The sequence below is a fragment of the Solanum pennellii genome, chromosome 2 (assembly GCF_001406875.1).
Source record: "Solanum pennellii chromosome 2, SPENNV200".
NCBI lineage: Eukaryota > Viridiplantae > Streptophyta > Magnoliopsida > Solanales > Solanaceae > Solanum > Solanum pennellii.
The window spans coordinates 43805021-43832295 of record NC_028638.1 but is presented as its reverse complement, the minus strand read 5'-3'; the positions used below and the strand labels follow the sequence as shown (position 1 = coordinate 43832295).

Genomic DNA, 27275 nt, shown 5'->3' with positions numbered 1-27275 from the left:
GACTTAGATTTGAACTTAGCTATATAAATTAAAATTTTCTAATATCAATTAAGAGACAAACGTGCGATGCACGTTCCGAGAACTAGTAAGCAAAGATGGATCAAGATTTGAACTTCATGGGTTCAGAAATCTAGAAAGGCGATCTTAAATTCTAATCATTCTAAATTTAGTAGTTCCACATATTTACTAAATTTCTTAACACATATGCATGTGTTGACGTTGGACCAGCTACTTGGTTTTGTCAAACCGGGTATGTTGGATGTAAAGAAATGAATCTTGTGGCTAACTGAACCTCAAAAGTTATCTCAAAGGATAGAGAATTGTTCAACACTTATAAAGAGGTCATTCATTCATCGATGTGGGACATTCCATTCATCGCTGAAGTCTACCTCTGCCCTGTTAATAATGATATGATTGTATAAGCATTTTTCACAATGTCAGCGAGAACTTGATTTCCTCTCTAATAAGTGCCATGCATGTATATTTAACTTGTATCTTGTGCTTATTATGTCCCTTTGGCTCTGGTCATTGCTAGGATGTGCCATGTAAAGAAGGAGGAAAATACAAGAACTTCATGGATGTGCTCAAATTAAGGACACATAAGTGTAATGACCCGGAAACTCATATATTACTTGCTACGTTCAGATTATAAAACATACTGTGCATTGGTTTTCCCTTAATTTCTCTTTCACTTCTTGACAGAAAAATAAAGAATCATGAAAGTAAACAAACAGCATGTCGTTCAATGTCTAAGTTGGAGTATTGCTTCTTGAGAATTAATTGAATTCCATAAGTTCCTCTGGTCTGTATATTCAGGTTTAAGCTTTTACCACATCTCAAATGTAACTTTGGTCTTGTTAATTTTGCTTTGTCATCAATTTTCCCCTTCAATATGAATTTTGCAGTATTTCATTCATCAAATGAAATTCAGGACTAAGAAAAAATCATTCTATTGTCAAGTAAACTCACAACTAAAACTTTACAAAGCCATCAAACAATAATATCTAGAGAACATTTTATGATATTCATTTGCCGGGAACAAAGTTTGTGGCAAAGGCCCATGCATTGTTGTTAACTGGATCTGCAAGGTGGTCAGCAAGATTCTCCAATGGACCCTTTCCGGTAACAATGGCTTGAACGAAGAATCCAAACATAGAGAACATAGCAAGTCTACCGTTCTTGATCTCCTTTACCTTGAGCTCAGCAAATGCCTCTGGGTCTTCAGCAAGACCTAATGGGTCAAAGCTGCCACCAGGATAGAGTGGGTCGACAACCTCACCAAGAGGTCCACCAGCAATACGGTAACCTTCAACAGCTCCCATCAACACAACTTGGCAAGCCCAAATGGCCAAGATGCTTTGTGCATGAACCAAGCTTGGCTTGCCCAAGTAGTCAAGTCCACCCTCGCTGAAGATCTGGGATCCGGCCTTGAACCACACAGCCTCACCAAACTTTACACCGTTGCGGGCCAAGAGCTCAGGAAAGACACATCCAAGAGCACCAAGCATAGCCCATCTACAATGGATCACCTCGAGTTCACGGTTCTTGGCGAAGGTCTCAGGGTCTGCTGAAAGTCCAGCAGTGTCCCATCCATAGTCACCAGGGAATTCACCGGTCAAGTAGCTTGGGGATTCACCAGAGAATGGGCCCAAGTACTTAACACGGTCAGGGCCATACCATGGGCTGCTAGATGGGGCTGACTTGGCGACAGCCTTTCTCATAGTAATCCTTCCATTTCCAGAGATTTCTGAGGCAGAGGGTGAGAGTTTCACCGCCTGTCCAGCAAAAGAAGGGGAAGAAAGAGCCATTGTAGCAGCTGCCATTTGTGTTTATTTTAAGAGAAAAGTGAGGAGTGTTTGAAATGTCAAAGTTGGTTGTGATGAAGCTGAAGTTAGTTGGGGTTCAGAATATATAGGTGTTAATTAGAGAGAGAGAGAGAATCCTCTTATCCAGTGATATCTATACATATGATCTCATTGGATATCAAGATCCCATATATCGTAGCAACTTGAATCTCCAACACATTCAGTATTGCCACAAGGATTGAAATCCACCCTGTGATTTATTGAGCTTACAATATGATATCCCTATCATTATCCACTTGCCATTTCTATAGATTTTGTCTACCTGCAGGGTAAAAGATGTACAACTATGGTTTAGGAAATTTGAGGAGAAGTTGAAATTTATTACCACCTTGATGCATAAATTGTGGGAAATTAATAATGCATGTTTATGTTTGGAAAACAATGTGATTGAAACTTTATCAACATATTAGACCCCAATTGACAAAGTTGTTTATGTCAGCAACACATGCTATCTTGTTTTATGCTCATTCAAGACATTGTTAATTCATGTTTAGAGATTTAATGCGGCTTAGTTCCAGTACTTGACTGCTACATGAGCAATGGTGAAACTCTGAAAGAGCTTGTTTCAGAAGAACATGAACAAACATGTTAATTTGTTGGTATTCAGCAGCATCACAATATATTGGCTATGTTAAGACTTCAGAGAAATATAATTTACTAATTGTAGATTTTAAGTTATATACATTGACAGTGTAAAGATGTTTTTGCCGTATCCACAAAATTTAACATGTGATAGTAAGTCAATTCCCTAATTGGAGTAACGGTTATCAACGGATTTACATATATTACTTTATAAGTAAACTGATTGTATATAATTTTTATATTATCAGTGCATAGAGCTTAAATTTGTTGCCAATAAGTGTCATGTTGTCTCTTCTACGAACTAACTATACAAGTATGTGCTTTGGCTATGGTTATTACTATGCGCCTTGTTTGGAAGGATCTGTCAAAGATCTTTTAATCTAAAGATGATATCAATGTTATGAAGGATGATTTTTCAAGAAATTTATGAATTTGTTCACAGGACACATATTGCAAGGACCTGTAAACTCATATATTAAACACATTGGTTTTCACTTAGCATTGAAATGAAACAATGTCTTCTTATTTCCTCTTTCGCTTCTCGATAGAAAAATAAGGAATCATGTAATAACGTCATGGTGTTCAACATTAGTACTTTACCCTAATTTTGAGTATTGCTTATCCAGAATTAATTGAATTCCATAATTCAAGTTTAGATCTTTTAACAGCATGTAGTTTTTCTAGTTACCACATCTTAATTCTCAATTATTTTTTCTTTGGTCTCTTTCTTCTACCCTTTGGTATAAAAGTGGCAATTTTTTTTATTCGTGGCTTTGAAAAATGTAACTCAGAATTACACAATCATTGGAAATTTGGAATATAGAAAAAAAATAATCCATTCTAATGTCAAGTAATTACTGACAACTACTTTACAAGGCCATCAAACAATCAAATTTTAAGAATGTTTAAGATTTTCATTTTCCGGGAACAAAGTTTGTGGCGAAAGCCCAAGCGTTGTTGTTAACGGGGTCTGCAAGGTGGTCAGCAAGGTTTTCCAATGGACCCTTTCCGGTAACAATGGCTTGAACGAAGAATCCAAACATAGAGAACATAGCAAGTCTGCCGTTCTTAATCTCCTTTACCTTGAGCTCAGCAAATGCCTCTGGGTCTTCAGCAAGGCCTAATGGGTCGAAGCTTCCACCTGGGTAGAGTGGGTCGACAACCTCACCAAGAGGTCCACCAGCAATACGGTAACCTTCAACGGCTCCCATCAAGACAACTTGGCAAGCCCAGATGGCCAAGATGCTCTGTGCATGGACCAAGCTTGGGTTGCCCAAGTAATCAAGTCCACCCTCGCTGAAGATCTGGGATCCGGCCTTGAACCACACAGCTTCACCGAACTTGACACCGTTACGGGCCAATAGCTCAGGGAAGACACATCCAAGAGCACCAAGCATAGCCCATCTGCAGTGGATCACCTCAAGTTCACGGTTCTTGGCAAAGGTTTCAGGGTCAGCTGAAAGTCCAGCGGTATCCCAGCCGTAGTCACCTGGGAATTCACCGGTCAAGTAGCTTGGGGACTCACCAGAGAATGGACCCAAGTACTTAACACGGTCAGGGCCATACCATGGGCTGCTAGATGGGGCAGACTTGGCAACAGCCTTTCTCATGGTGATCCTTCCATTTCCAGAGATTTCTGAGGCAGAGGGTGCGAGTTTCACTGCCTGTCCGGCAAAAGAAGGAGAAGAAAGAGCCATTGTAGCAGCTGCCATGGTTTTTAAAGAGAGGAAAATGAGGGAGTTGCTAGTTTGATATGTAAAAGTTAGTTGTGATGAGCTGAAGTTATTGAAACTTCACAATATATAGTAAGTAAGATAGGGAAGAGTCCTTATCTAGTGATATCTATATCTATGATCTCATTGGGTGTCAAGATTACTCTCCATTCACACTTGGCATATCACAAATCCATCAATCTTCCAAGATTTTTACTTTGGGGACCAACCAATGTTGTGTGGCTACAAAGATTGCTCTCTGTCCTTGTTGTTGAGCTTACATTAAAATATCTTCTACTTTTTTCCATTATGACATTCTTTATATATCTTTCTTCCAGTAGGGTAAAAGACAACACCACTATTACAGGCATTTTGAGGTCATTACAGCCTGAATCCCTTCTTAGTCTAAAATAGAAAAGAATAAGGGGAAATAAATGAACCATTATGTTAGTTCATTTTCATGGCTCTATAAAAAAAAATTGAAATTAGTTACGAACTTCATTGTTAAATTGCTTACTTGTTGTTTACCTAAGAAATTTGTCCAGTACTAATTTCTGTTTTTTCTTAGTAGTAGACACATTCTCAACCACTCATACAAGTGGTCCTACTCCAAGGCACACAGAAACATGTGAACTATAACAGTGCTTTATACAATATATTCTGGCCAAGTAAATGTTTCAAAAATCCACTACCATACATGCCAACTCCTGATAGGGAAACCTAAATTTGGGCTGGATTTTTCAGAGCATAATGCATCTAAAAGAAACAGGAATTTCTAATGCTATCAAATTGTGATCCACCAGTTGAAGAACAGATAATTCTGCTGCAATTTGGTTTTCTTCGGAGAGTCACTCAACTCATAGTTATTATCTTTGTTAAAATGAAAATTAAAATCAAGAATACGGTGACTTTTTGAGATAATGGTTATTATATTAGTTGAGTGATCATCTAAGAAATCATTTTGTCTATACCGTCAATGTTATACCTATGTGGTTAAGTCACACATGCCTTTTTTTCTCCTTTCTGAATATATTTTACATACGCTTATCAGCATTTGTACTGCACTGGTTTTACGCAAACAAATGAACACACTTTCCACAAAACTTCAGCAGCTATGTTTTCTCCCTGTTCCATTTTTCGGAAACTATTATTAGCAACTATATGATCCAAGGTATAAACGTACACAAGGGAAGTCAATTGTGTTGATAGATCATCCTAGAGTAAATTCTATTCACAATAAGATTTTTAAGACATATACAGTGCATAAGCAAAAGTTATTTGGTTCTCGTAAACTCGTACCTGAAACTCTGGATCTAACCCTGGATATCAAAGCTCTTTATTCAGAAAATACCTTAAAATAGCATACCAAGAAATCCCAAATCGGCCTAAAATTTCAAACAGAAGTGATTAAATTGTCCTTTGCAGCAGTTGGCGCTCTTTTTTCCTTTCCATTTCTTCAACCTTCAACAACTAAAACCCTAAAACCCAATTCAAGTTCTGATTCACCAAAAAAATAATGCAAAGACCTTCTCCACATTCCAATTTCTTCTCATCTCTCAAACAATTGGAGAAAAGATTGAAACTTGATGATTCATCTAAACGTGAAGCTGTCGAGACACCAAACCAGTCTTTGATCAGCCGATTATACCTCAACTGTGATGAGACCCCTGCTGACTCCATCACCAGATACACAAACCTCAAAGAAAGTGAAACCCCACTTCAATTTTTCTCAAATTCCTCACTTGCCCAAGAAAGTGTTGGTATAGTTGAAGCTGGTGGTAATGGGGTTGATGAGATTGAACTGATGACGCAGCTATTGGGTTTCGCGGAGAGTGAAAGGGAAGGACCCAAAAGGGTGGGAGTGGATTTTGGCTGTGATGATGCATTTATGGAAACATTGTTGGGGTTCAGGGTCCAAAAAAGTGAAAAAGAAATGGAGAGGTTTGTGAAGGTGTTGGAAGCTTTGAGTTTCCCTCTGCCATTGATGAGTTCTTGCATAATGATCCACCAATAGATGAGGTTGCTTTTCCCCTCTCTACTAAATAAATTTTTAGAATGCGATGGATCACTGTAGTCTTATTAAGGCGTCTTTTTGAGTTTTCCTCAATTTCACTTCTATACATTCAAAAGTATAACTGATTTCCTGCTATCCTGTGGACAATCTTTAGTGACAGAATGCATTTGCACTTTGGTCTAGCAATTAATGGCTCGCTGATTCTATTACATGTCATAACTGGAGTACTTCGTAAAGATCTAGGTTTTTGATCCTTAGTTGTAATTAATGTGAAGTATTCATCAATATGTTGTTCAAATTTCATGATGCAAGTCAACTTTAATTAAATGTAATGTGAGAGTTCAATTATATCCCTCTAGTAAAGCAGGAATACTTGATAGATCATTTATGGCTTGAAAAACATAAATTCTATTTAAATCGTAATTACATTTTGAGTTTTGGACTAGTTCCATTGGCCACCGAGGGAAACTTGGTGGTGGTTCATATTAAGAATGATGATACTCCAGCTTCTACATCAAAATTTAATAGTTTACCAAACAAGCTTGTGAATGCATGATCACCATCTTACTTAGCTTTGAAAGAGAAGACAAAACTTGTTCCATGTCAGGTCTATCATCGGGATCCGGATAGGTGCAGTATAAAGCCAAGTTAAGAAGTCCCTCTACTACCTCTTGGTTCTCGGAGACATGTGAAGCTAAATTCGGATCCACAATCTGGACCAGATTGTTTATGCCATTAGCAAGGGCATTCTGAACAATTTGATTCAAAGTCATTGGTAATTCATCTGCACCTGTTAGACTTGTTGGCCTTCTTTTTGTAATGATCTCCATCACGATTACACCAAAGCTGAATACATCTACTTTTGTGGTCACTCTCCTCATATATGCAAACTCTGTTTCAAAGAGAAACATTTCGTTTAAGTTAGGTCTCAAATTAAATAAGGAGCATGTAAAATGTCCAAATAATTCAAAATTCTAAAGCTGGCACTAGCATTTTCTGGTTAGGCTAAAGGTTGTATTATCATTAAGAAAATACATTTCAGATTAAATGTTCAAAATATTGGATCACTTACATGCTTGTCCATTCTTCCACATACAAGTTAATCATTATTTTGTGATTTGACAGGGAAAGGAAATCTGCTAAGCTGTGTATTATGATTTACAGAAGTGATGTTGTAATAATTATTACCTGGCGCCATGTAACCAATAGTTCCTTCAAATGTAGATGCTGATGATATGCTGCTCCCGTCTTGATGATGAATGCCCAACATCCTAGCTGTCCCAAAGTCACTCACATGTGCTTCCATATTTTTATCCAGAAGAATATTTGAAGGCTTCAAGTCACAGTGCACTATTGGAAAATCATATCCTGAATGCAGGTATGATAGCCCACTTGCTACTGAAACTAAAATGTCAATCCTATTGGACAATGTCCAGTCATCCGCCATTTGACCATAAATAAAACTGTCCAAGTTCCCATTCTCCATGTATTCTAAAATTACAGCCATTAGCTTCTTGCTTTCCCAAGCATAACCGAGCACCTTAACCAGGTTCCTGTGTTTGAGTTGGCTCAAAGTCTTGACTTCCCTATCAAAGCATTTACGAATTTCTGCTGAGAACTGAAGATTCAGTTTCTTAACTGCTACAATTTTCCCACCTTCCAGTGTTCCTTTGTACACATTACTTGAACTGCTGGCTCCAATAATGTTTTGTGGACTGAAATTATCAGTAGCATGTTCCAAATCCTTTTGATAAAATCTCTGGAGGCTAAGTGCTGAGGTATAATTTGGAATTATATCCTCCGAGTCTTTCACTTTTTGCTTCTTCATGTACAGATGACACAAAAATATTCCCACCACATGAAGAATGAGAACCAAAACAGGCCCAAGTATGATCCAGGTTTTCTTGGACAACCCATGAGAACTTGTTTGGTTTCTTTTGATGCTGCATGGACTGAGAAACTTCGTTCCACATAGCGATGGATTTCCCTGTAAATCTGCTGACCTTAAGTTGTCGAATACACCCCCCTTTGGAATGTGACCTTCAAGCTGGTTAAAAGAAAGGTTGAGATATATTAATGCAGGCATATTGGCAAATCTCTCAGGAATGATTCCCTTGAACTTGTTTTGTGAAAGATCAAGTGAGTGAAGATGTAGCAATCCTACCATTTCAGGAAGTTTGCCTTCTAATCTGTTCCTTGAGAGGTTCAAGAATACTAGCTCACTTAACTTGGTCAGAATTTCGCCTGGAGCAGGACCAGACAGCATGTTTCCTGATAGGTCCAGTGAGAATAAGTTTTTGCAGCGTCCTAGGGATCTGGGAATGTTGCCTGATAGATTGTTGTTTGACATATCAATCCCTTGAACCATTTCTAACATGCCAATCTCAAATGGGATCTCTCCATCCAACAAGTTACTGGAAAAGTTCAAGTAAAACTGCATGCTTCTCATGCTGGCAAGTACTACTCTGGGAAATGTTCCGGTTAGAAGGTTGTATGAAATGTCTAAGGTCATCAGTTTGTGGAGGCTCTCCATGCTCTCTGGGATTGTACCGTTCAGCTTATTTCCACTCAGGTCCAAAAGCGAAAGTGATTCTAGTTTGGATATCTGATTGGGTATTGGACCGAAGAAATTATTGTTCTGCAGCAGGAGTTCATAGAGGCGTGTAAGCTCAAAAAGTTGCACAGGAAGTTCACCTTCCAGCTTATTGTCTGACAGAGAAAGACCCTGGAGGTTTGAAAGCTTTGAAACTTCTGGTGATATCACACCTGAGAAACTGTTTTTGTGAAGCACTAAATCTATCAGTTGACTCAATTTACCAATCTCTGGTGGGATTGGCCCAAGAAATGAATTACTATGGGCTCTTAGAACTCGAAGTTTAGAGAGTTCGCCAATCATCGGTTTGAGCTTCCCACTAAAATTATTACCACTCAGATCTAGAACTTCAAGCATTGAACAGTTGAAGAGATCATCAGGAATCTCCCCCCACATTTTGTTTGATCCCAAAGACAAAAATGTAAGATTGGACAACTTCCCCAACCCATTTGGTATTTTACCTGTTATTCTATTAAAAGTGAGGGTTAAAACACGAAGATGAGAACAATTTGTTATGCTAGATGGAATAGGTCCCTCTAGGAGGTTATCACTTGCAGTTAGATTCTTCAGATTATAGAGTAACCCAAGTTCCGGTGGAAGTGATCCTGTGAATAAATTAAAGCTCAAAGACAAATATGTCAAGTTTGCCAGGTTTGTCAAAGTTGATGGAATCTCCCCAGACAACCTATTTGAGTGGAGGGTAAGCACCTGTAGTGACATTAAAGATCCAAACTCAGGAGGAATTTTACCAGTTTGCTCATTATGTGAGAGTCCTAAATGAGTTAATGACTTCAGATGGAACAATGAGGCAGGTATACTGGAGTTCAACTTATTGTTATACAATCTGAGCCTGTGCAGGTTTTCTAAATTTCCAAGCTCAGGAGGTACGCCTCCAGTGAATTGGTTATTATACATGTCCAAGGTAACAAGATTGATACAGAGGCCAAGTTCAGATGGGATTTTCCCGGAAAGAAAGTTGTGATGCAACTGAAGAATTTCTAAACTTGACAAGTTGCCAATTTCTGGTGGTATAGGTCCAGAAAACTGGTTTGAGCTCAGATCAAGGGTTTGCAGTGCTGTCAGCATTCCAATGGAGGTAGGAATAGAACCAACCAAATTGTTTCTATAAGCTTCTAACAATTGAAGATTGGCCAAATTACCAATTTCAGACGGTAATTTGCCTGTGAGGCTGTTGTTGATGAGGCTTACGAACAACAATTCAGTGCAGTTGCATATACTATCAGGTATTCTCCCACTCAGTGAGTTATTTCCAAAATCTACTAATTGCAGATTTTTGATGTTTCCTAGCTCGGCAGGTATTTCACCAGAAAGAAAGTTTCGGTAAAGAATGAGCTGAACCATCTCAGTGCAACGCCCCAGCTTGGCTGGAATATTTCCAGTAAATGAATTCAAAGTTAGATCAAGAACCTGGAGTTTGGAGAGGTTCCCTATAAACGGAGAAATCTCGCCTTTGAGATGCATCCCAACAAGCGAAATGTTGATGACATGGTTTGAAGAAGGATCACATATGATTCCAGACCAGTTGCAAATGTGATTTGCATCAGTCCAATCCACAAGTGCACCAAAAGGGTCATCAGTGACTGAATTCTTAAAGGCTTTCAAAGCAGCAACTTCTACTTCCAAACTTGGAGTTTGCCCAAAGGACAAAGCTATGAAAAAGGTACTAAAAGAAATGGCTAATGCATATACATTTGTCTTTGACATCATTGGTTCAAAAGAAAGAAGTTTCACTCTCTTTACAAACTTAAGCTGAAAATGAATAGTTTATACATTTTTTAATGATATTTGCTCACTGTTTTCTGTTGAAGAAGTCAACTAATCATCAAAACTAAAGTAAAATCTTGTATTCTATGAAGTTGTCAAAATTCCTACAAAAACTAGTCCTGTTAATAGAAAATTGAGTGCATTCACATTACATCAGGTCAACTGTTTTTTTTTTTTTTTTTTTTCTAGAACTGCCATTTGGAGTAGAAATATTATACAAATGTATTCAGCGGTGTTCGTTTCCGCATCAGAGGTGAATTTATAGCGTAGTTTATGGTGCACGTGAACCTATAATCTTTTCATTAAACTAGTCGTTTCTAGGTACATATTTTCTAGAATTGATCTAATACTATTTGTTCACACTCGGTCTCCAATAAGGCAACACTGAGTATATTTCACAAGGATCAATTATCACTTTATATATGTATTTATCCCTCCCTTTTTTTAAAATAGAAATATTAGATCCGATTTTTTTCCTAATAGATCGAATATTATAAAGTCCTAATCCTGAAACTATTATTCAAAATGAAATCATAGGTGATTAACAGTTAACCTACCTAAACCTTCTATAGGAACTAATAATAAATGTTTAAATCTACTTTATCATTGTTCATTCACTCGTGTATACTTTGAACATTAGGTCAAAGAGAGACAACAGCCACCTAAATTTATCAATTTTTTAGTTGTCAACATGTTTGAATAGATTATGTACACACAATTTTTATCTGACCTCTATGAGATGAATGTGACAAAAAGTATACAAATAAGTAGGTTTTATTCGAAAAAATACATAAACTTAGACTAATCATAACTTGTTTTGTAGTCCACACGCCAATTATAGTCTCATGTTATGAGTCGCCAAATCTCAGTCAATATTGCTACTAGTAGATATCATTAGCTTAAGTAGGTTGAATATCGATTTTAATCCTCTGTGTTATACGACTGAGCATATTTAATCGTTAATTAATTTAAAATGTATATTTGAACCTTCAATTTTTTCAAATAATAATTCTCTTTAACGTTTTTAATTTATATTAATTTAATGAACTTATATCGCATGTTTTAATTAATCAAAAGTTTATTGTGCTCAAATGAACAATATAAGGACTAAAATTTGGAATAATGCAATAACCTAAGTGATTAAATTGCTATTTACCCAAAGAAATTAAATAAGCATAGTGAGAGGAACAACTTTAGGTAATTTTAAATTGGAAGAAAATTATTAGCAGCTTCAAATGAACAGGATGAGTTATTAGAAGGTTAAAAAGAGGATGATTAGATCAAAATGAGTGATAAATCAAGATAGGTGCAAGCGGACCTAATAAATCTTACGAAATTTTTTCTTTTTTCGTATTTTTAATTATGGGTAAAATGAAAAGTAGTTTCAAATATAGCAAGTTTTCATTTACATTAATAAATAACCCGAAATTAGCAATATATGTACAGACAACAAAAAAAAAATCAACAAATGTATTTGTAATGTATCGATATTTTATAAATGGATATACTCGTGTATAAATGATATATAACTATTTATAAGAGATATATATACATATATATGACTATATACATTGTTGATATATATTGCAGACCATTTTTTCTCAATTTCAACCAATTCAAAACTCCTCTAAACAATCTCAAATTTTAGATATGAATTTATTTCAATCTTTTGAGTCTTTTGATATACTATTTATTCAAAGTGATTCACATTTGCGGCATATTAATTTTTAAAAATTTGAACTTCGAAGATACTGGAAGAGAGAATTATCACCAAATGGCCATTTTGATTAATTGTCCCTTTAGTTTCGTACCATAGGCCCAACAGTTTGGCTATTTGGACTATCCATGTTCACAAAACACAACGACATATGTTATTCAATCCTTTATTGTTCTCCAAAAATAAATTGAGGAACTTTCGTAAATAGTCACTATAATAAATTTAATTATATTTTATAGCTATAATTTGTATATTTATGGCTTATAATTACATTTAAATTGTCTTGTTTGTATAATTCGTTGATTTGTATAATTTACGAGTACACTTGTGTAATTCAATTTTTTTTGTATAAACTTAAAAATAACGAATTGATACAATTACAAACATAAAAAATGTAAACAGTTATACAAATTTTGAATTATACAAAAGTTATACAAATTTCGAACTATACAAACATGTAAATTATATAAAACAAAAAAGCTAAACCGCGTAATATATCTAAAAGTAGGACGCGAATTGTAATTAAAGCTAATTATAATTATGTCAAGTAATTAACTAGTATATGTTTGTTTATACTCATAATTTTTCAATCTGAGGAAACTAATTTCTTGGATATAATAAAATAAATAATAAGGAAAATTATCAACTCTAATATTAGACCCTAAATATTCAACTGTTTTATCTCACCAATTGGCGCTCTTTTTTTCTTAAATAATCTGTCCTTCACTCACAGGCCACAGCTAAAACCCTAAACCCCCAATTGATTCTGATTGTTCTCCCAAAAATGCAAAGACCTTCTCCACACTCAAATTTCTTCTCTTCTCTCAAACAATTGGAGAAAAGATTGAAACTTGACGAACCAACACAACAAGAAGCCGTCGACACACCGACCCAGTCTTTGATCAGCCCATTATACCTTAACTGTGATGAGAGTGAGACCCCTGTTGACTCCAACACCAGCTACACAAACCTCGAAGAAAGTGAAACCCCACTTCAATTTCTCTCTAATTCCCCTTATGCCAAAGAAACCCCACCTCAGATAAATCCTACGCAAGTTAAAGAAAGAGTTGGTATAGTTGAAACTGGTGGTAATGGGGTTGATGACATTGAACTGTTGATGCAGTTATTGGGTTTATCGGACAGTAAAAGGGGAGGATCGAAAAGTGTGGAAGTGGATTTGGGTTGTGATGATGCATTTTATGGAAAGATTATTGGGGTTAAAGGGCCAAAAAGTGAAAAAGAAGTGGAGAGGTTGGAAGGTTGGATTGAGCATTTTCTGGATAGGAGTAATGGAGAGAGAAGAGAATCATTTAGGTTAGCTCATCTGCTTTTAGGCAAAGCTGCTCTTATTCATTCAGAGGTTTCTGAAGGTATTGGAAGCTTTGAGTTCCCCTCTACCATTGATGAGTTCTTGCAAAATGATCCACCAATAGATGAGATCGCCTCTTCCCTCTCTTGTAAATAAATTTCTATAATGCATATTTCAAGGTAAAATATGATGGATGACTGTAGGCTTATTAAAGCCTTTATTGAGTTTTCCTCAGTCTCACTTCTATATATTTGTGTTGTTCATAAGTGTACTCATTTGCTCTAGTTAATCTTTAGTGACAGACTACATTAGCACTTTGGTTTGCAATCAACTGCTTGCTCACTAGCTCTGTTACATGTCACTAGAGGACTTCGTAAAGATCTAGCTTTTTGCTCCTTAGTTGTGATTAATATGAAGTATTGTTGAATATGTTGTTCAATTTCATGATGCATGTCAACTTCAACATAATCTGACGGGACAGTATCATTATATCTTAAAGCAGGAATACTCGAGAGATCATCATTTATGGCTTGAAATACGGAAAAATTATTTAAATAGTAAATGCATTTTAAGTTATGAACTAGTTCCATTAGCCACCATGGGAAACTTGGTGGTGGTTCACATTAAGAGTGATGATATTCCAGCTTCTTCTACATCAAATTTAATCTTTTACCAAATGAGAAGGCATGCAGTCCATCTTACTTAGCTTTGAAAGAGAAGACAAAACTTGTTCCATGTCAGGTCTATCTTCAGGATCAGGAGAGGTGCAGGACAAAGCCAAGTTAAGAAGTCCCTCTACTACATCCTGTTTCTTGGAGATATATGAAGCTAGATTAGGATCCACGATCTGAACTAGCTTGTTTATGCCATTCGCAAGGGCATTCTGAACAATTTGATGCAAAGTAATTGGTAATTCATCTGCTCCTGTAAGACTTGTTGGCCTTCTTTTTGTAATGATCTCCATCACAATTACACCAAAGCTGAATACATCTACTTTTGTGGTCACTTTCCTCATATATGCAAACTCTGTTCACAGATAACATTTCATGTAGTGAGGTCTCAAATGAAATTAGGAGCATGTAAAATGTCCAAGAAATTCAAATTTTCAAACATGGCGCTGGCATTTTTGGATAGATTAAAGCTGACATTATCATTTTAAAAAGTACTTTACAGATTATATGTCCAAAACATTGCATCATTTACTTGCTTGTCGATTCTTCCATATACAAGTTAAATCAGCATTTTGTGATTGAAAGGGAAAAAAAATCTTCTGTGCTGCGTATTGTGATTGACAGAAGTGATGTTACTACTGAATGATGCTAAAATTGAATGTATCTGAAGCATTTACCATTGACAAAATATTATTTGTGGTACCCATATAAGCTCGTTTACATTATAGATATCTAGTATTCATGTTATTGTAACACATAATCTAGTAAGTAAAGTGTGGGTCAAGAAGTTGTAAGAATTATTACCTGGCGCCATGTAACCAATAGTTCCTTCAAATGTGGATGCTGATGATGTGCTGCTCCCATCCTGGAGATGAATACCCAACATCCTAGCTGTCCCAAAGTCACTCACATGTGCTTCCATATTTTTGTCCAGAAGAATGTTTGAAGGCTTCATGTCACAGTGCACTATTGGAAAATCATAGCCTGAATGCAGGTATGACAGTCCACTTGCAACTGAAACTAAAATATCAATCCTATTGGACAACGTCCAGTCATCCTCTACTTGACCATAAATCATGTTGTCCAAGTTCCCATTCTCCATGTATTCTAAAACTAAAGCCCTTAGCTTCTTGCTTTCCCAAGCGTAACCTAGCACCTTAACTAGGTTCCTGTGTCTGAGTTGGCTCAGAGTCTTGACTTCCCTATCAAAACATTTACCAGATTCTGCTGAGAACTGGTGATTCAGCTTCTTAACTGCTACAATCTTCCCATCTTCCAGTGTTCCTTTGTACACAGTACTTAAACTGCTGGCTCCAATAATGTTTTCCGGACGGAAATTATTGGTAGCATGTTCCAAATCCTTTTGATAAAATCTCTGGAGGCTCAGTGCTGCGGTACACTTTGGATTTGTATCCTCCGTGTCATTCACTTTTTTCTTCTTCTTCATGTACCGATGAAATAAAAATATTCCCAGGACAAGAAGAATGAGACTGAAAACAGATCCAAGTGCTGCAAGTATGATCCAGGTTTTCTTGGAAAAACCATGAGAACTTGTTCGGTTTCTTTTTATGTGGCATGGACTGAGAAACTTTTTTCCACATAGAGATGGATTTCCCAGTAAATCCTCCAACCTTATATTGTTGAATACACCCCCCTTTGGAATGTGACCTTCAAGTTGGTTGAAAGAAAGGTTGAGATATTTCAATGCAGTCATATTGGCAAATCTCTCGGGGATAATTCCCTTGAACTTGTTTTGTGAAACATCAAGAGAGCTAAGATGTGATAATCCTGCTATTTCAGGAAGACTGCCTGCTAATCTGTTCCTTGAGAGGTTCAAGAACACAAGCTCACTTAATTTGGTGAGAATTTCACCTGGAGCAGGACCAGAGAGCATATTTCCTGATAGGTCCAGTGAAAATAAGTTTTTGCAGCGTTCTAGGGATCTGGGAATGCTGCCTGACAGATTATTATTTGACATGTCAATCTCTTGAACCATTTCTAACACGCCTATCTCATCTGGGATCTCTCCGTGCAACAAGTTGCTGGAAACGTTCAAGTAAAGTTGCATACTTCTCATGCTGGCAAGTACTGCTCTAGGAAGAGTTCCGGTAAGAAGGTTGTGTGAAAGATCTACTGTCATCAATCTGCGGAGGCTCGTCATGCTCTCTGGGATTGTGCCATTAAGCTTATTTCCACTCAGATCCATGAGCGACAGTGATTCTAGTTTGGATATATGATGCGGTATTGGACCAAAGAAATTATTGTTCTTCAGCCGGAGTTCATTGAGCTGTTTGAGCTCAAAAAGTTGCACAGGAAGTTCACCTTCCAGCTTGTTGTCAGATAGCAAAAGACCCTGAAGGTTTGAAAGCATTGAAATTTCTGGTGGAATGGCACCTGAGAAACTGTTTTCGTGAAGCACTAAATCCAGCAGTTGACTCAGTTTACCAATCTCTGGTGGGATTGGCCCAAGAAATGAATTAGTACGAGCTCTTAAAACTCGAAGTTTAGAGAGTCTGCCAATCATTGGTTTGAGTTTTCCGCTGAAATTGTTATCACTCAGATCTAGAACTTCAAGCATTGAACAGTTGAAGAGATCATCAGGAATCTCCCCCATCATTTTGTTTGATCCCAAAGACAAAAATGTAAGATTGGATAACTGCCCCAACCCATTTGGTATTTTCCCCGTTATTCTATTAAAAGCGAGGGATAAAACTAGAAGATGAGAACAATTTATTATGCTCAATGGAATAGATCCTTCCAGGAGGTTATTATTTGCAGTTAGATTCTTCAGATTATAGAGTAACCCAAGTTCCGATGGAAGTGATCCAGTCAATAAATTAAAGCCCAAAGACAAATATGTCAAGTTTGCCAGGTTTGTTATAGTTGATGGGATCTCCCCGGATAACTTATTGGAGTGAAGGGTAAGCACTTCTAGTGACGTTAAAGATCCCAACTGGGGAGGAATATTCCCAGTTAGCTCATTCTGTGAGAGTCCTAAATGAGTTAATGACTTCAGGTGGAATATTGAGGCAGGTATACTGGAGTTCAACTTATTGTTATGCAATCTGAGCATTTGCAAGTTTTCTAAATTTCCAAGCTCAGGAGGTATGCTTCCAGTAAATTGATTAGTATACATGTTCAAGGTAAAAAGATTGATACAGAGGCCAAGTTCAGATGGAATTTTCCCAGAAAGAGAGTTGAGATGTAGCTGAAGAATTCCTAAACTTGACAAGTTGCCAATTTCTGGTGGTATAGGTCCAGATAACTGGTTTTCGCTCAGATCAAGGGTATGCAAAGCTGTCAGCATTCCAATGGAGGTAGGAATAGAACCAACCAAATTGTTTGTATAAGCTACAAACAACTGAAGATTAGCCAAATTACCAATTTCAGACGGTAATTTGCCTGTGAAATTGTTGTTGTTGAAGCCTACTAACAACAATTCAGTGCAGTTGCATATACTATCAGGTATACTCCCATTTAGAAAGTTATTTCCAAAATCTATTAACTGCAGTTTTTTTAGGTTTCCCAGCTCGGCAGGAATTTCACCAAAAAGAGAGTTTTGGTAAAAAACGAGCTCAACCAGGTCCGTGCAATGCCCCAGCTGGGGTGGAATATTTCCAGTAAATGAATTCAAAGTTAGATCAAGAACCTGGAGTTTGGAGAGGTTTCCTAGAAACGGAGAAATTTCGCCTTTGAGCTGTGTCTCAATAAGTGAAATGTTGATGACATGATTTGAAGAAGGATCACATATGATTCCAGACCAGTTGCAATGGTGCTTTGCATCAGTCCAATCCACAAGTGCACCGAAAGGGTCGTCAGAGATTGAGCTCTTGAAAGCTTTCAAAGCAGCAACTTCAACTTCAAAGCTTGGAATTCGCCCAGATGACAAAGGTATGAGAAAGGTAATAGAAAATATGGCTAATGCATATACAACTGTCTTTAACATCATTGTTTCAAAAGAAAGAAAACTTCACTCACTGAAAAAATTATGCTGACAATGAAGCCTTTATGCACATTTCATAGCAAATCTTTCAGTGAATCACTGCTTTCAGTAGCAGTCAACTAGTCATCCGTTCACACTTAAGGAAAATGACTTGCATTCTATGAATTTGTTACAAAATACCAAGCATGCCTCTAATCTAGGATGCGCCGTGTTAAAAAACAAGTTGCATGTACCCCCACACAAGAAAAGACAACAAGAACTTCGTCACCTACTCGAAACCTAGGAGTACATAAAAAATGTCAAAGCTTTCTGACCACCTAATAGATCGTAAACTCAAATTGTGCATTCACATTACATTGAGCCAACTGTTTTTTTCCCTTCTGTTCTAGAAGTAGCACATGGACAGATCACACAAGTATCCTAGAAGTTAAGTTCAGTTTGCTCTTTTCTTGAAAGGGGAAGTGGTTTCTGAATAAAGAGAGAATTGTGACGGAAGGGGTAACTTCACTTTGAGACAACTTAAATTTTTAGATGAACCATGTACTTGATAAAGTGCCAATAGGCTGTAGCTAATGGTTTTATATAGGTTTCAAATACTTATTTTTTCTTATGATGGTGATGTCTATACCAACTTTCACGCACCTTGAATACCTCCTACCTCCCACCAGCAATAGGTACCACGTAACTATGCCCACCAAGGTAAGAACAGATGAAAAGACTACCTAGTGTTTTTTTTCCGTCTCTGCTGAGATTTGAACTCGAAACCTAAAAGGCTCTCAACCACTCTCTTTGGGTGCACGTTTCAAATACTCTCAATAGTCACTTCTTTTTTTCGTGCAAGTGTATTTAGTGGGCAGGTACTTAAAAAGTCATGAATGAAGAGAATCATTACTCTAATAAACAAACCAAAAATGATGAATAAAGAATAAATTGAAAAGAATGAAAGATGATAATGTAACAAGAAGAATGACAAGTTTGTGTACCGAACGCGCATTGAAAAGGGTCCAAAGGGATAGTCACGAGCCAACTTTCTAAAATAAAAATACTTGCAAGTTGGGCAGGAGAGTCCAATATCAAAATGATAAATTATTATTTTATTATAGTATGAGTTATCTATTCCCAGAAGATGAGTTGGCAGACTACATACCACCAAAGGTGGTAATCTGGTAGCAAGTACCCATTATTTTTAATCAGATTTTTTGGGTTTTGAGCAATGAAAAATGAAATAATCAGATTTTTTGGGTTTACAGCAACGAAAAATGAAATCGCATTTTGTGTGAATGTAGATTAACTAAGCTCACTACCAAAGAAAGACTTTTCAGTACAAATCTGAATTAATCAGACAAAAAGGTACCGGAAACCAAAAGAAGTGGTGGTCTCACTCTATTCTAATGGATATTATTTATATGGTGCTTTAGTTCTATGAATTCCTTCGACATATTCCTGATATAAAAAAGTATTATGCCCTAAATGACGAGAATTGTTATGACATTATTATTCATTCCCACTTACAATTAGATTTTTTTAAAAAAAAATAAAATACTATGCCCTTATGAATCTTGTGTTGTTTTTACATATTTTGGTATTAATATAACGTGAGAAAAGTATTTATAATCGATTACAAAATCAAATAACGATTCTCAGTTGGCACACATGTTTGCTTGGTGTACAAAAAATAGTAACAAACAGTTTCCTTAAACCTTAAAAATATATATGAAATAATAATATATTTAGTCGTCTAAACTTTCAACATTTGGTCAAATAGTGACAAATAGCAACTTGACTAACATGCTTGAATAAATATTTATACACAAAATTCTAATTTGAATTATATAATATAAAAGATAAATGCCAGCAAAACTCAAAAGTGTGCAAATAAATAGTTCCCAAGTGAGAACTTTTAAATTACAACTTGTTCTGAAAGTCAACACAATAATTAGAGCTAGGTTTTTATCTCATGTTATATAAGTCGTAAAAACACAGCCAACTAGATAGAATAACTTCAATCAATTTTAAATTTTCTACTGAAAATTCTGGAGCGTCAAATGAATAGATTGAATCGATAAATTTAAATAGAATAAATGATCAATAAATAAATCAAATAAAGTTAAATGTTAACATGTCTAAATCAATTTTTTCCATCACGATTCTTTTTCCTTGTATTTTGTTCTTTGCTATACAATTGATCTATTAAGAAATAATTTATTGCAAATATACAATACATTAAAAATCATTTATTTGTCCTTTTTTCCTGTAATCTAGCTGACCTAACATTCAAATGAGTTATAATTAGGTAACAACACCCATCTTAATTATCCTTAAACAAGTGCATTAATTAGAAATCGACATGTGCAAATTGAACAGGTTTTATATATGGGCAAATTATAAGCCGTGTTTTATAAAATTAAATGTTTCGTTTTACTCGTCCAATTTTAAAAATTAAAGAGATTAAATATTTCATTTAGCTTCTCTAATTTTAAAAATTAAAAGCAATTTCTTTCTTTTTTTTCTTTTTTTTTTGGCTACCTTTGGTATGAATATAAAATATTAAGTATCCACATTCGAAAATATTGAAATCACAATTCATAGACTTCCACTCCTAATTTGCATCAATGAGAGCCAAATAATATAAAACAAAGTATATGTCAAGGTTCTAAGTTGGAGTTTTATGTTAAACCTATTGAAATAATCTCAAATATTTGAAATCTTAATTGAAGTCTTTTTGTTTTAGACAAATAATCTAGATTAAATCTCATAAATCTAGAAATGTGGAGGAAGCTTACACTAATTAACTAGTTTTTTTTGTCTATGTAAGCTTTCACATAGATAACTTTATGCCACGTGACGCCTAAGTGACATGATGATAATTGATATGACAGATCATGACATCGTGCTCTTAAACTGGAAAAAATTAAAGTAAAGAAGAATAAGAATAAAGGAGTGAAGAAGGTACGAGGCCGTAAAATGCTTTGATAGGAGGAATCTAAAGAGTCTATTTGTCAACTTATCGATGTTTGGATTAACTCTTTTTAAATGAAAACGCTCAATTTTTAACTCTTTAACTTTTTACACATTTCAAATTATTTTAAAAAAACTAAAAATAAATCAACTCAAACACTAAACAAAGACTTTGCTTTGAAAAGAAAATGTTATAATTATGATCTATTTTATATTTGGGGCCATATTTGAGGCAAATAATTGTGGTCACTCAGGTATTCTTTTATTTCAATTCATATATGATATATTAAAATTATTTTTGTAGAATTAAACTTTTGAGATCTCTTGACTTCTAAAGAAACTTCATTTCCCTCTTTTTTGTCAAATTTAATTTGTTTTATGTAATACTGGATAAGATAGAGCTTAAATGAAATGACATGGACAACTTAGTTTTTTACCTTTTGAACGTGCACAACTTCAGAACTTATGATTGGAATTTTTTGGAGTTCTTGATATTTTTATTTTACGATACTCTTTATATTTATAAACATTTGGTTCAATTGAATATACAGGCTTTCCGGATTGTTGAGACATAGAATAAGTATAAAAAAAAGTAGAAGATGAATGAGAGAATGTGGGTGAATAACCCATATTTATTGTTGAAAAAAGAGATATAGATTCAAGTGAAGAATTAATAAAAAGAATCTTAGTCCGTCCATTTTTGGGCGAACTACTTTAAACTTTTAAGTTTGTGTGATATTATTTTAGATGGATTTGGAGTTAAAAGGTGATCATGGATAATAGTTATATTTGTGTTGATGTGTGTTTTTAGAGAATGCTCCTTTTAATCAGTAAAAATAACTACACGTTTGGCTTTTCTTGAACAAAGTTGATGATCCATTGATGCGCGATCTTTAAATTCACCCATTTGTTGGTCCAATTCGGTGATTAATTTATGGGACCAGCGAGGGCGGAGTCATTTTCCTCGGATAAGTTGAGGTATTCTTGAAAGCGGCGTGACTCACTGTGATTGGAATCCGACTTCCTTGTGACCCGCTTACTTGCTTATGTTGTACCTCTTCCTTTGCTAACTCCGCCTGTGTTTAGGATTTAAAAGATATTCGTTTTGATGTCGGGAATAAATGAAAAATAATAAGCACACAGCTGAAATATGGATGTTTCTTGCAACTTAATTAGGCCAATCAGGTTATCTTTGTAATTAGAATGAATTGATCCAAACTCCATTAGTTAATGAAAGAAGTTTGTAGCTCCTTTGAATTATTTTTGAGTTTGTCTAACCATTTTATCCTTTAATTTGCTTGCATCAGTGCTTATGTAACAGGTGATCGATCAGGTGTATTTACTGTGGATCCCACCTGGCTTTTGGACTATCCAATACCATAAAAAATTAAAGTATTTCGATAGTAAAGTTTGTTTCGAAATTACTTTCTTACGTTACAGTTAGAAGCAATAAAAGTATAATCTTTTCCTTTAGTGAAGTTACTAAGTATTATTTAAATTATTTCTCATTAGCTCAATAAATCATTGTTTTCTGTTTAAAAAAACTTTATCCTAGTTTATTATTTTTAGGCGAAAGTTAATCCCTTGAACTAACATGAACTAAATTAAAGAGTAGTTTAAACTAGTCGGGCATCCAAAAGAAACTTATAATATTAAATTTAGTATAGTATTATTGAGTTCATGCTCATCACGAGGAAGAAAGGGTAAGGAGGGGACTGAAAGTCGTGGTAAAACAATTTTTAACTTATTTATGTTTATGCTATATCTCCACTATTAATTATAAAACATTTAAATATTAGGGAATGAATCATAACATTTAATAACAATTGTAAAATAAACGCAAAATGGTAAATTAAATTTTGAAGTAAAGTTATTTTAGAATATTAAGAAAGTATTTAGGTCAGAAACTTTGTAAAATACTCGAATTTCATTGTAAAATAAAATTTTGAAAAGATAAAATTCTGAGGGCATAATCATATCATCCAAATTTATAGACTAATAAAGTGGTGTACTTTACAGTAACAGCACTAGCCAAGTGGAGCAGCAGAGAGGATCACATATAATCCCAATGTCTCATGATTCCCAACAGACAAAAAAGTAACTAAAGATCACAGCATGCAAAGATTAAAATTAAAATAAAAAAGACACTCAAGATTCGACCATAACACGCTTGCATAAAGTGTAATCATCAACCCATTATCCATTAAAACAAATCATCAAAGTCATACAACAACAATAACAAATAGCAGCTCCAATATAGTTGAAAGAGTGTCACATATTGGAGAAATTATTCAAATGCCTTAATAGAGTTTGCAACTAGTGGAAACATATTATAGGCTAGAATGAGAAATTAGATATAGCAGCTAGCTACTACAGCAGACTTGTCGTCCTATCGCTGGACAAAGGACCATATTCTACGTTACGTTACCCCCTCCAGAGCAGCAACTCAGCAATACGCGGTATAAGTAGTTCTTCTTCACATATGCAAAAGATATGACTAGGGTTCATAATCATGTCAACTGAGACGGTGATAAAGGAAGCGAAGTTACCCATACCACAAAGGAAATCAAGCATATGTCTTCAGATTATCGACTCCAAGCTTCTGCACTTCCACCTTAAGTGACTTGAGGTATCTGACAGCTTCATCAAGAACGGTGACAGTATTCATCCTGCTGGCACCAGGGACGATTCCCTTTATTGCCTTGACCATCTTCTTAAGTTTCCGGCGTTTTCTCTCACTGCAATTGCTAGTACTGCTACCAGAGGATTCCCTGAAAGAAGAGGTCCTGCTCTTTTTGGATTGACAATGATAGTTCGAGTATGATTCAGGGGAACTGCATCCATAGTTTGCATCAGTGCGTGCAGTGCTCACCTCTTCTTCATCATATTCCTCATGTTCTTCCTCTTCCAAGCTGAGCAATGCATTTATATCATCTGAATCTTCCTTCATATATGAAGAAACTTCTGTATTCTCATTGTTTGCAATTTTTCTCTCCATGCCGTCTTGGAAGCGAGTTGAATTATAATTCAGATCAGGATATGGGAACTTGGAGGCCATGGCAGGGTGGTACATGATCTGGCTCCGGTAATCAGTCTGATCAAAGATGATGAAATTCTTTGGACATGCCTCAGAGGACTGAAATTTAAAACCATGAAAGGGCACAGAAGATTGGAAACCAGTAGGAAGTGCCATTGTATCAAAGACGGATGGAACAGGAATATCAAATATATTACCACCAGCTGCTTGGTCTTCCAGAGAGACAAAAGGCTTTTGAATTTGAGGGGAAAATTGATAGTTATTCTGCATGAGTAACAAGTCAAAGATCCAATAAACTGGACTAGAAAAGTGTTTTCCACTTTGGAAGTTTTAAAAATGAAAGTAGCTAAGAGTTACGAAAGGCACAGGCAAAAGAGAGTAATGTTCAAGGTGTATTAGTTGTAGTAAAAAAGCACTGACAATTCCAATCAACAGTAACCACATTCAGTGCTTAATGAGGTCATTCTGATTTCGTATACACTGAAAGAGAAGCAACAAATCCTAACTTCAACAGGCTTTGCTGAATAAGAGCAACAAGAAGTAAGCAATCCCAACCTCCCCAAAGCTTACACTTTAGCAGACTACGTTACAGGTTTAAGCAACTGACGGAAGTACTCAGCCTGAAAAAAAACAAGAACCAAAGAACCATATCATTGGGTTGTCATATATTCAGAACAAATACAAGATAAGAAAAATATCAAAACAAGGAAAAAATATGCCTAGAAAATAATCCCAACTATTCTCCCTGTCTTGAGGTTGAACGGAACCACCATACACTTGGTAAGATGAGTGTTATACAGAAGGCATACAAAAGTTATATCTCAATACAGACGCGGTTATCTGTATGGATATCAAGATGCCTATGGAAACTATATAGCAGTATACTACATTGAGGATAAACAATATTCTGTACTCAACCTCAGTGATAAAGTCAATATTGATAGAAAGAGGAATAGTGTTCAACATTTTCATAGTGGTTTAAGCGAACTCTTAATAAGACTGTCAGAAGAAGATCATGCACCTGGCACAAAATACCAGTCAGAACAAAAACAGAAAACTGAAACACAAAAAAGAATCCTCCCACACAATATTCAGTTAAGTTCTAGTTGATTTGTCTCTATTTCCTTTTAACTGTACGAGTTTGGTTGGATGCAGTGCAGGAGAGAATACCAATTTAATCAAAAAGACAGGACCAAAAGCTAAAAGAATATTTACCTGACAAACTAGCATCAATTGGTAATAAGCAACACTCCCCACATGCATTTTAATCTCACCAGCTTCTTTAACTGCTCTGTATCTCTTCAAGGTAATCGCAATGTACATTCTCAACCTCCAAATAGACTAGTATCAAGAAATATCACAAGACAGAAAATAAAGTGATTCCGCAATCTGTCATACCAAACAAGCACAAATGAGTAAAACATTAAAGAACATCAATACAAGCACAACTTATTCCTCAAGTGAGTAGCGAACCACTGTAAAACTAATGGATCCATCACCTGACTAACACTCGAGTAGTACAACTTTAATTTCCATTTCTCTATTGTCAAACCAACTAAAATTATCTTCTTCTAAATACTTTTCGGCAATAAGTTTTTTAATCTCTTGGGCATTACTGTTCTGTTTAAGTAAATCCTCAACAGGAATAGTTAATCCGCAATATTTAAATACCACAACAAAAACAACATTCCCGGGCCTTATCTCTATCTCAAAGGTGCAATATTTACATAGAAACAAATAAAATCTAAGGCTGAAGAGACAGATAGAGATTTAAGAAATACAAGAGGCTATCTCACCAAGTAAAATGGGTTACAGAATCACACGAAAGAATACCACAAAGCGCACACACTTCACACAATAACTCAGAGAAGAAAATGCCCACGGCATGTTGATTGGTCCAGTGCAGTATATTATAGTCTTCAATCCAAGCCACTGAGAGAATAGCAAAACACAACTCCAAATATCAATAAGAATCAATAAGCACACAAATAGCAAAACATAACTCTAAATAATCAATAAGCACACTAATAGCAAAACATAACATTATAAAAGCTCATAGAAACAAACACCAACTTACAATGCTTCCTTCAAAAGGAAACTAATATTCTTTACACTAAAACTCCTTAATACAAATAAACTGTCGAAAAACCCAAATTCCCAGCAAATCACGAATGCTTAAAAAATCACCAATAGATGCAAAAGAAGTTCAGTAGAAGAAATCACCCCTCTATGAAATCACACACTATCATTGAATCAATACAAACCTAAGATCAATTCAATACAAGAAACCATATTGAATCTAAAAACCTCAAAAAAATACTTTTTTTCTCCTTTCTTCACTAACCATACAAAATTAAACCAAGAACACAAATACCCACATCATCAAATCAAGTCAGATAAAATCCCAAAACCAGAAACAGCACAATCAACCTCAAATCAAAGACTAAAGCAACAAATCTAAACCAAAAAAAAAAAGAACTTTCAACATACCCAAATGAAAAAAAAAAAAAAAGATCTTTGTTGTTTCTTCACTAGATTTTCTGAATTTTTTTTCTGGAGAGGGAAGAGGTGAGTGTCAGATGCAAATGTTGAAGAAGAAGCTCGTGGTTTGTTATTGGGATATGCGAGTGAAGAGAGGGGGTAGGGGTAGGGAGGGGGACTACTAGTTAGAGCCTTAGGGGTAGAGACAGGAAAGAGTCAAAGGCGGAAAATCTGAACCGTTCGATTGAAGAGAGAGAAAAGTTTTCCGTATAATGCGGGTGAGTTATTGATCGTTCGATCAATTTACAAGAGCACGCGTGAAAGCTAAAGTGGGCCCTCATCAGGTTTGACAAAGATGGCGCATCTTACATCCATTTTTATCATATTTTTTTCGTTCATTTTTATTTGTCATATTTAATCTTAATACATATTTAAATTACATATTGGGAATAGTGAAACAAGAGTAAAGATTAGTGGAGCTTTTTATATAATTTAATTTATTATTGTTCTACTAAATTTTTTTATTTGGAAAAGTTATCCAACCAAAGTTTGTACTATGAATGAATTGTTTTTCAAATTTCATTGACATTTTTCACCTAACGATTTGT

At 35.5% G+C, this 27275-nt stretch overlaps 4 protein-coding genes and 2 long non-coding RNA genes across 7 annotated transcripts; 2 read left to right on the top strand and 4 right to left on the bottom strand.

Annotated features, from left to right (window-relative positions):
* Nucleotides 1-926: 926 nt before the first annotated feature.
* Nucleotides 927-4239, bottom strand: LOC107010817 (chlorophyll a-b binding protein 1B, chloroplastic-like). The gene is made up of 2 exons (XM_015210089.2): nucleotides 3366-4239; nucleotides 927-1431 (listed from the first exon to the last, which is right to left on the bottom strand). Exons 1-2 carry the CDS (start codon nucleotides 4157-4159, stop codon nucleotides 1026-1028), a joined length of 1200 nt encoding a protein of 399 aa, XP_015065575.1. The 5' UTR covers nucleotides 4160-4239; the 3' UTR covers nucleotides 927-1025.
* Nucleotides 4240-6039: 1800 nt separating this feature from the next.
* LOC114076069 lies at nucleotides 6040-8133 on the top strand. 2 transcript variants are annotated; one of them, XR_003576678.1, is made up of 4 exons: nucleotides 6040-6178; nucleotides 6781-6948; nucleotides 7299-7551; nucleotides 8008-8133. It is a non-coding gene; the product is annotated as an uncharacterized LOC114076069 (long non-coding RNA). The 2 variants fall into 2 exon arrangements; XR_003576679.1 differs by lacking the exon at nucleotides 6781-6948 and having other exon boundaries at nucleotides 6041-6178.
* On the bottom strand, nucleotides 6178-10494 carry LOC107010815 (LRR receptor-like serine/threonine-protein kinase FLS2). The gene is made up of 2 exons (XM_015210087.2): nucleotides 7362-10494; nucleotides 6178-7065 (listed from the first exon to the last, which is right to left on the bottom strand). Exons 1-2 carry the CDS (start codon nucleotides 10492-10494, stop codon nucleotides 6695-6697), a joined length of 3504 nt encoding a protein of 1167 aa, XP_015065573.1. The 3' UTR covers nucleotides 6178-6694.
* Nucleotides 9880-10702, top strand: LOC114076070. Its single transcript, XR_003576680.1, has 2 exons — nucleotides 9880-10010; nucleotides 10083-10702. It is a non-coding gene; the product is annotated as an uncharacterized LOC114076070 (long non-coding RNA).
* Nucleotides 10703-14099: 3397 nt separating this feature from the next.
* Nucleotides 14100-19211, bottom strand: LOC107008930 (LRR receptor-like serine/threonine-protein kinase FLS2). The gene is made up of 2 exons (XM_015208146.2): nucleotides 15053-19211; nucleotides 14100-14603 (listed from the first exon to the last, which is right to left on the bottom strand). Exons 1-2 carry the CDS (start codon nucleotides 18195-18197, stop codon nucleotides 14239-14241), a joined length of 3510 nt encoding a protein of 1169 aa, XP_015063632.1. The 5' UTR covers nucleotides 18198-19211; the 3' UTR covers nucleotides 14100-14238.
* Nucleotides 19212-23319: 4108 nt separating this feature from the next.
* LOC107011818 (transcription factor bHLH144) lies at nucleotides 23320-26844 on the bottom strand. The gene is made up of 4 exons (XM_015211471.2): nucleotides 26677-26844; nucleotides 25983-26118; nucleotides 25402-25575; nucleotides 23320-24806 (listed from the first exon to the last, which is right to left on the bottom strand). Exon 4 carries the CDS (start codon nucleotides 24454-24456, stop codon nucleotides 23716-23718), a length of 741 nt encoding a protein of 246 aa, XP_015066957.1. The 5' UTR covers nucleotides 24457-24806; nucleotides 25402-25575; nucleotides 25983-26118; nucleotides 26677-26844; the 3' UTR covers nucleotides 23320-23715.
* Nucleotides 26845-27275: the final 431 nt, after the last annotated feature.

What these genes read in the sequence shown, in the direction of transcription:
- LOC107010817 (XM_015210089.2), bottom strand. Translation starts at nt 4,159, where the DNA reads ATGGCAGCTGCTACAATGGCTCTTTCTTCTCCTTCTTTTGCCGGACAG. An exon ending in ACAAACTTTGTTCCCGGAAA is followed by an intron (nt 1,432 to 3,365) that starts ATGAAAATCTTA and finishes GGCTGTGTGGTT; the next exon opens with CAAGGCCGGATCCCAGATCT.
- LOC107010815 (XM_015210087.2), bottom strand. Translation starts at nt 10,494, where the DNA reads ATGATGTCAAAGACAAATGTATATGCATTAGCCATTTCTTTTAGTACC. An exon ending in TATTGGTTACATGGCGCCAG is followed by an intron (nt 7,066 to 7,361) that starts GTAATAATTATT and finishes TCTTTGAAACAG; the next exon opens with AGTTTGCATATATGAGGAGA.
- LOC107008930 (XM_015208146.2), bottom strand. Translation starts at nt 18,197, where the DNA reads ATGATGTTAAAGACAGTTGTATATGCATTAGCCATATTTTCTATTACC. An exon ending in TATTGGTTACATGGCGCCAG is followed by an intron (nt 14,604 to 15,052) that starts GTAATAATTCTT and finishes ATCTGTGAACAG; the next exon opens with AGTTTGCATATATGAGGAAA.
- LOC107011818 (XM_015211471.2), bottom strand. Translation starts at nt 24,456, where the DNA reads ATGCAGAATAACTATCAATTTTCCCCTCAAATTCAAAAGCCTTTTGTC.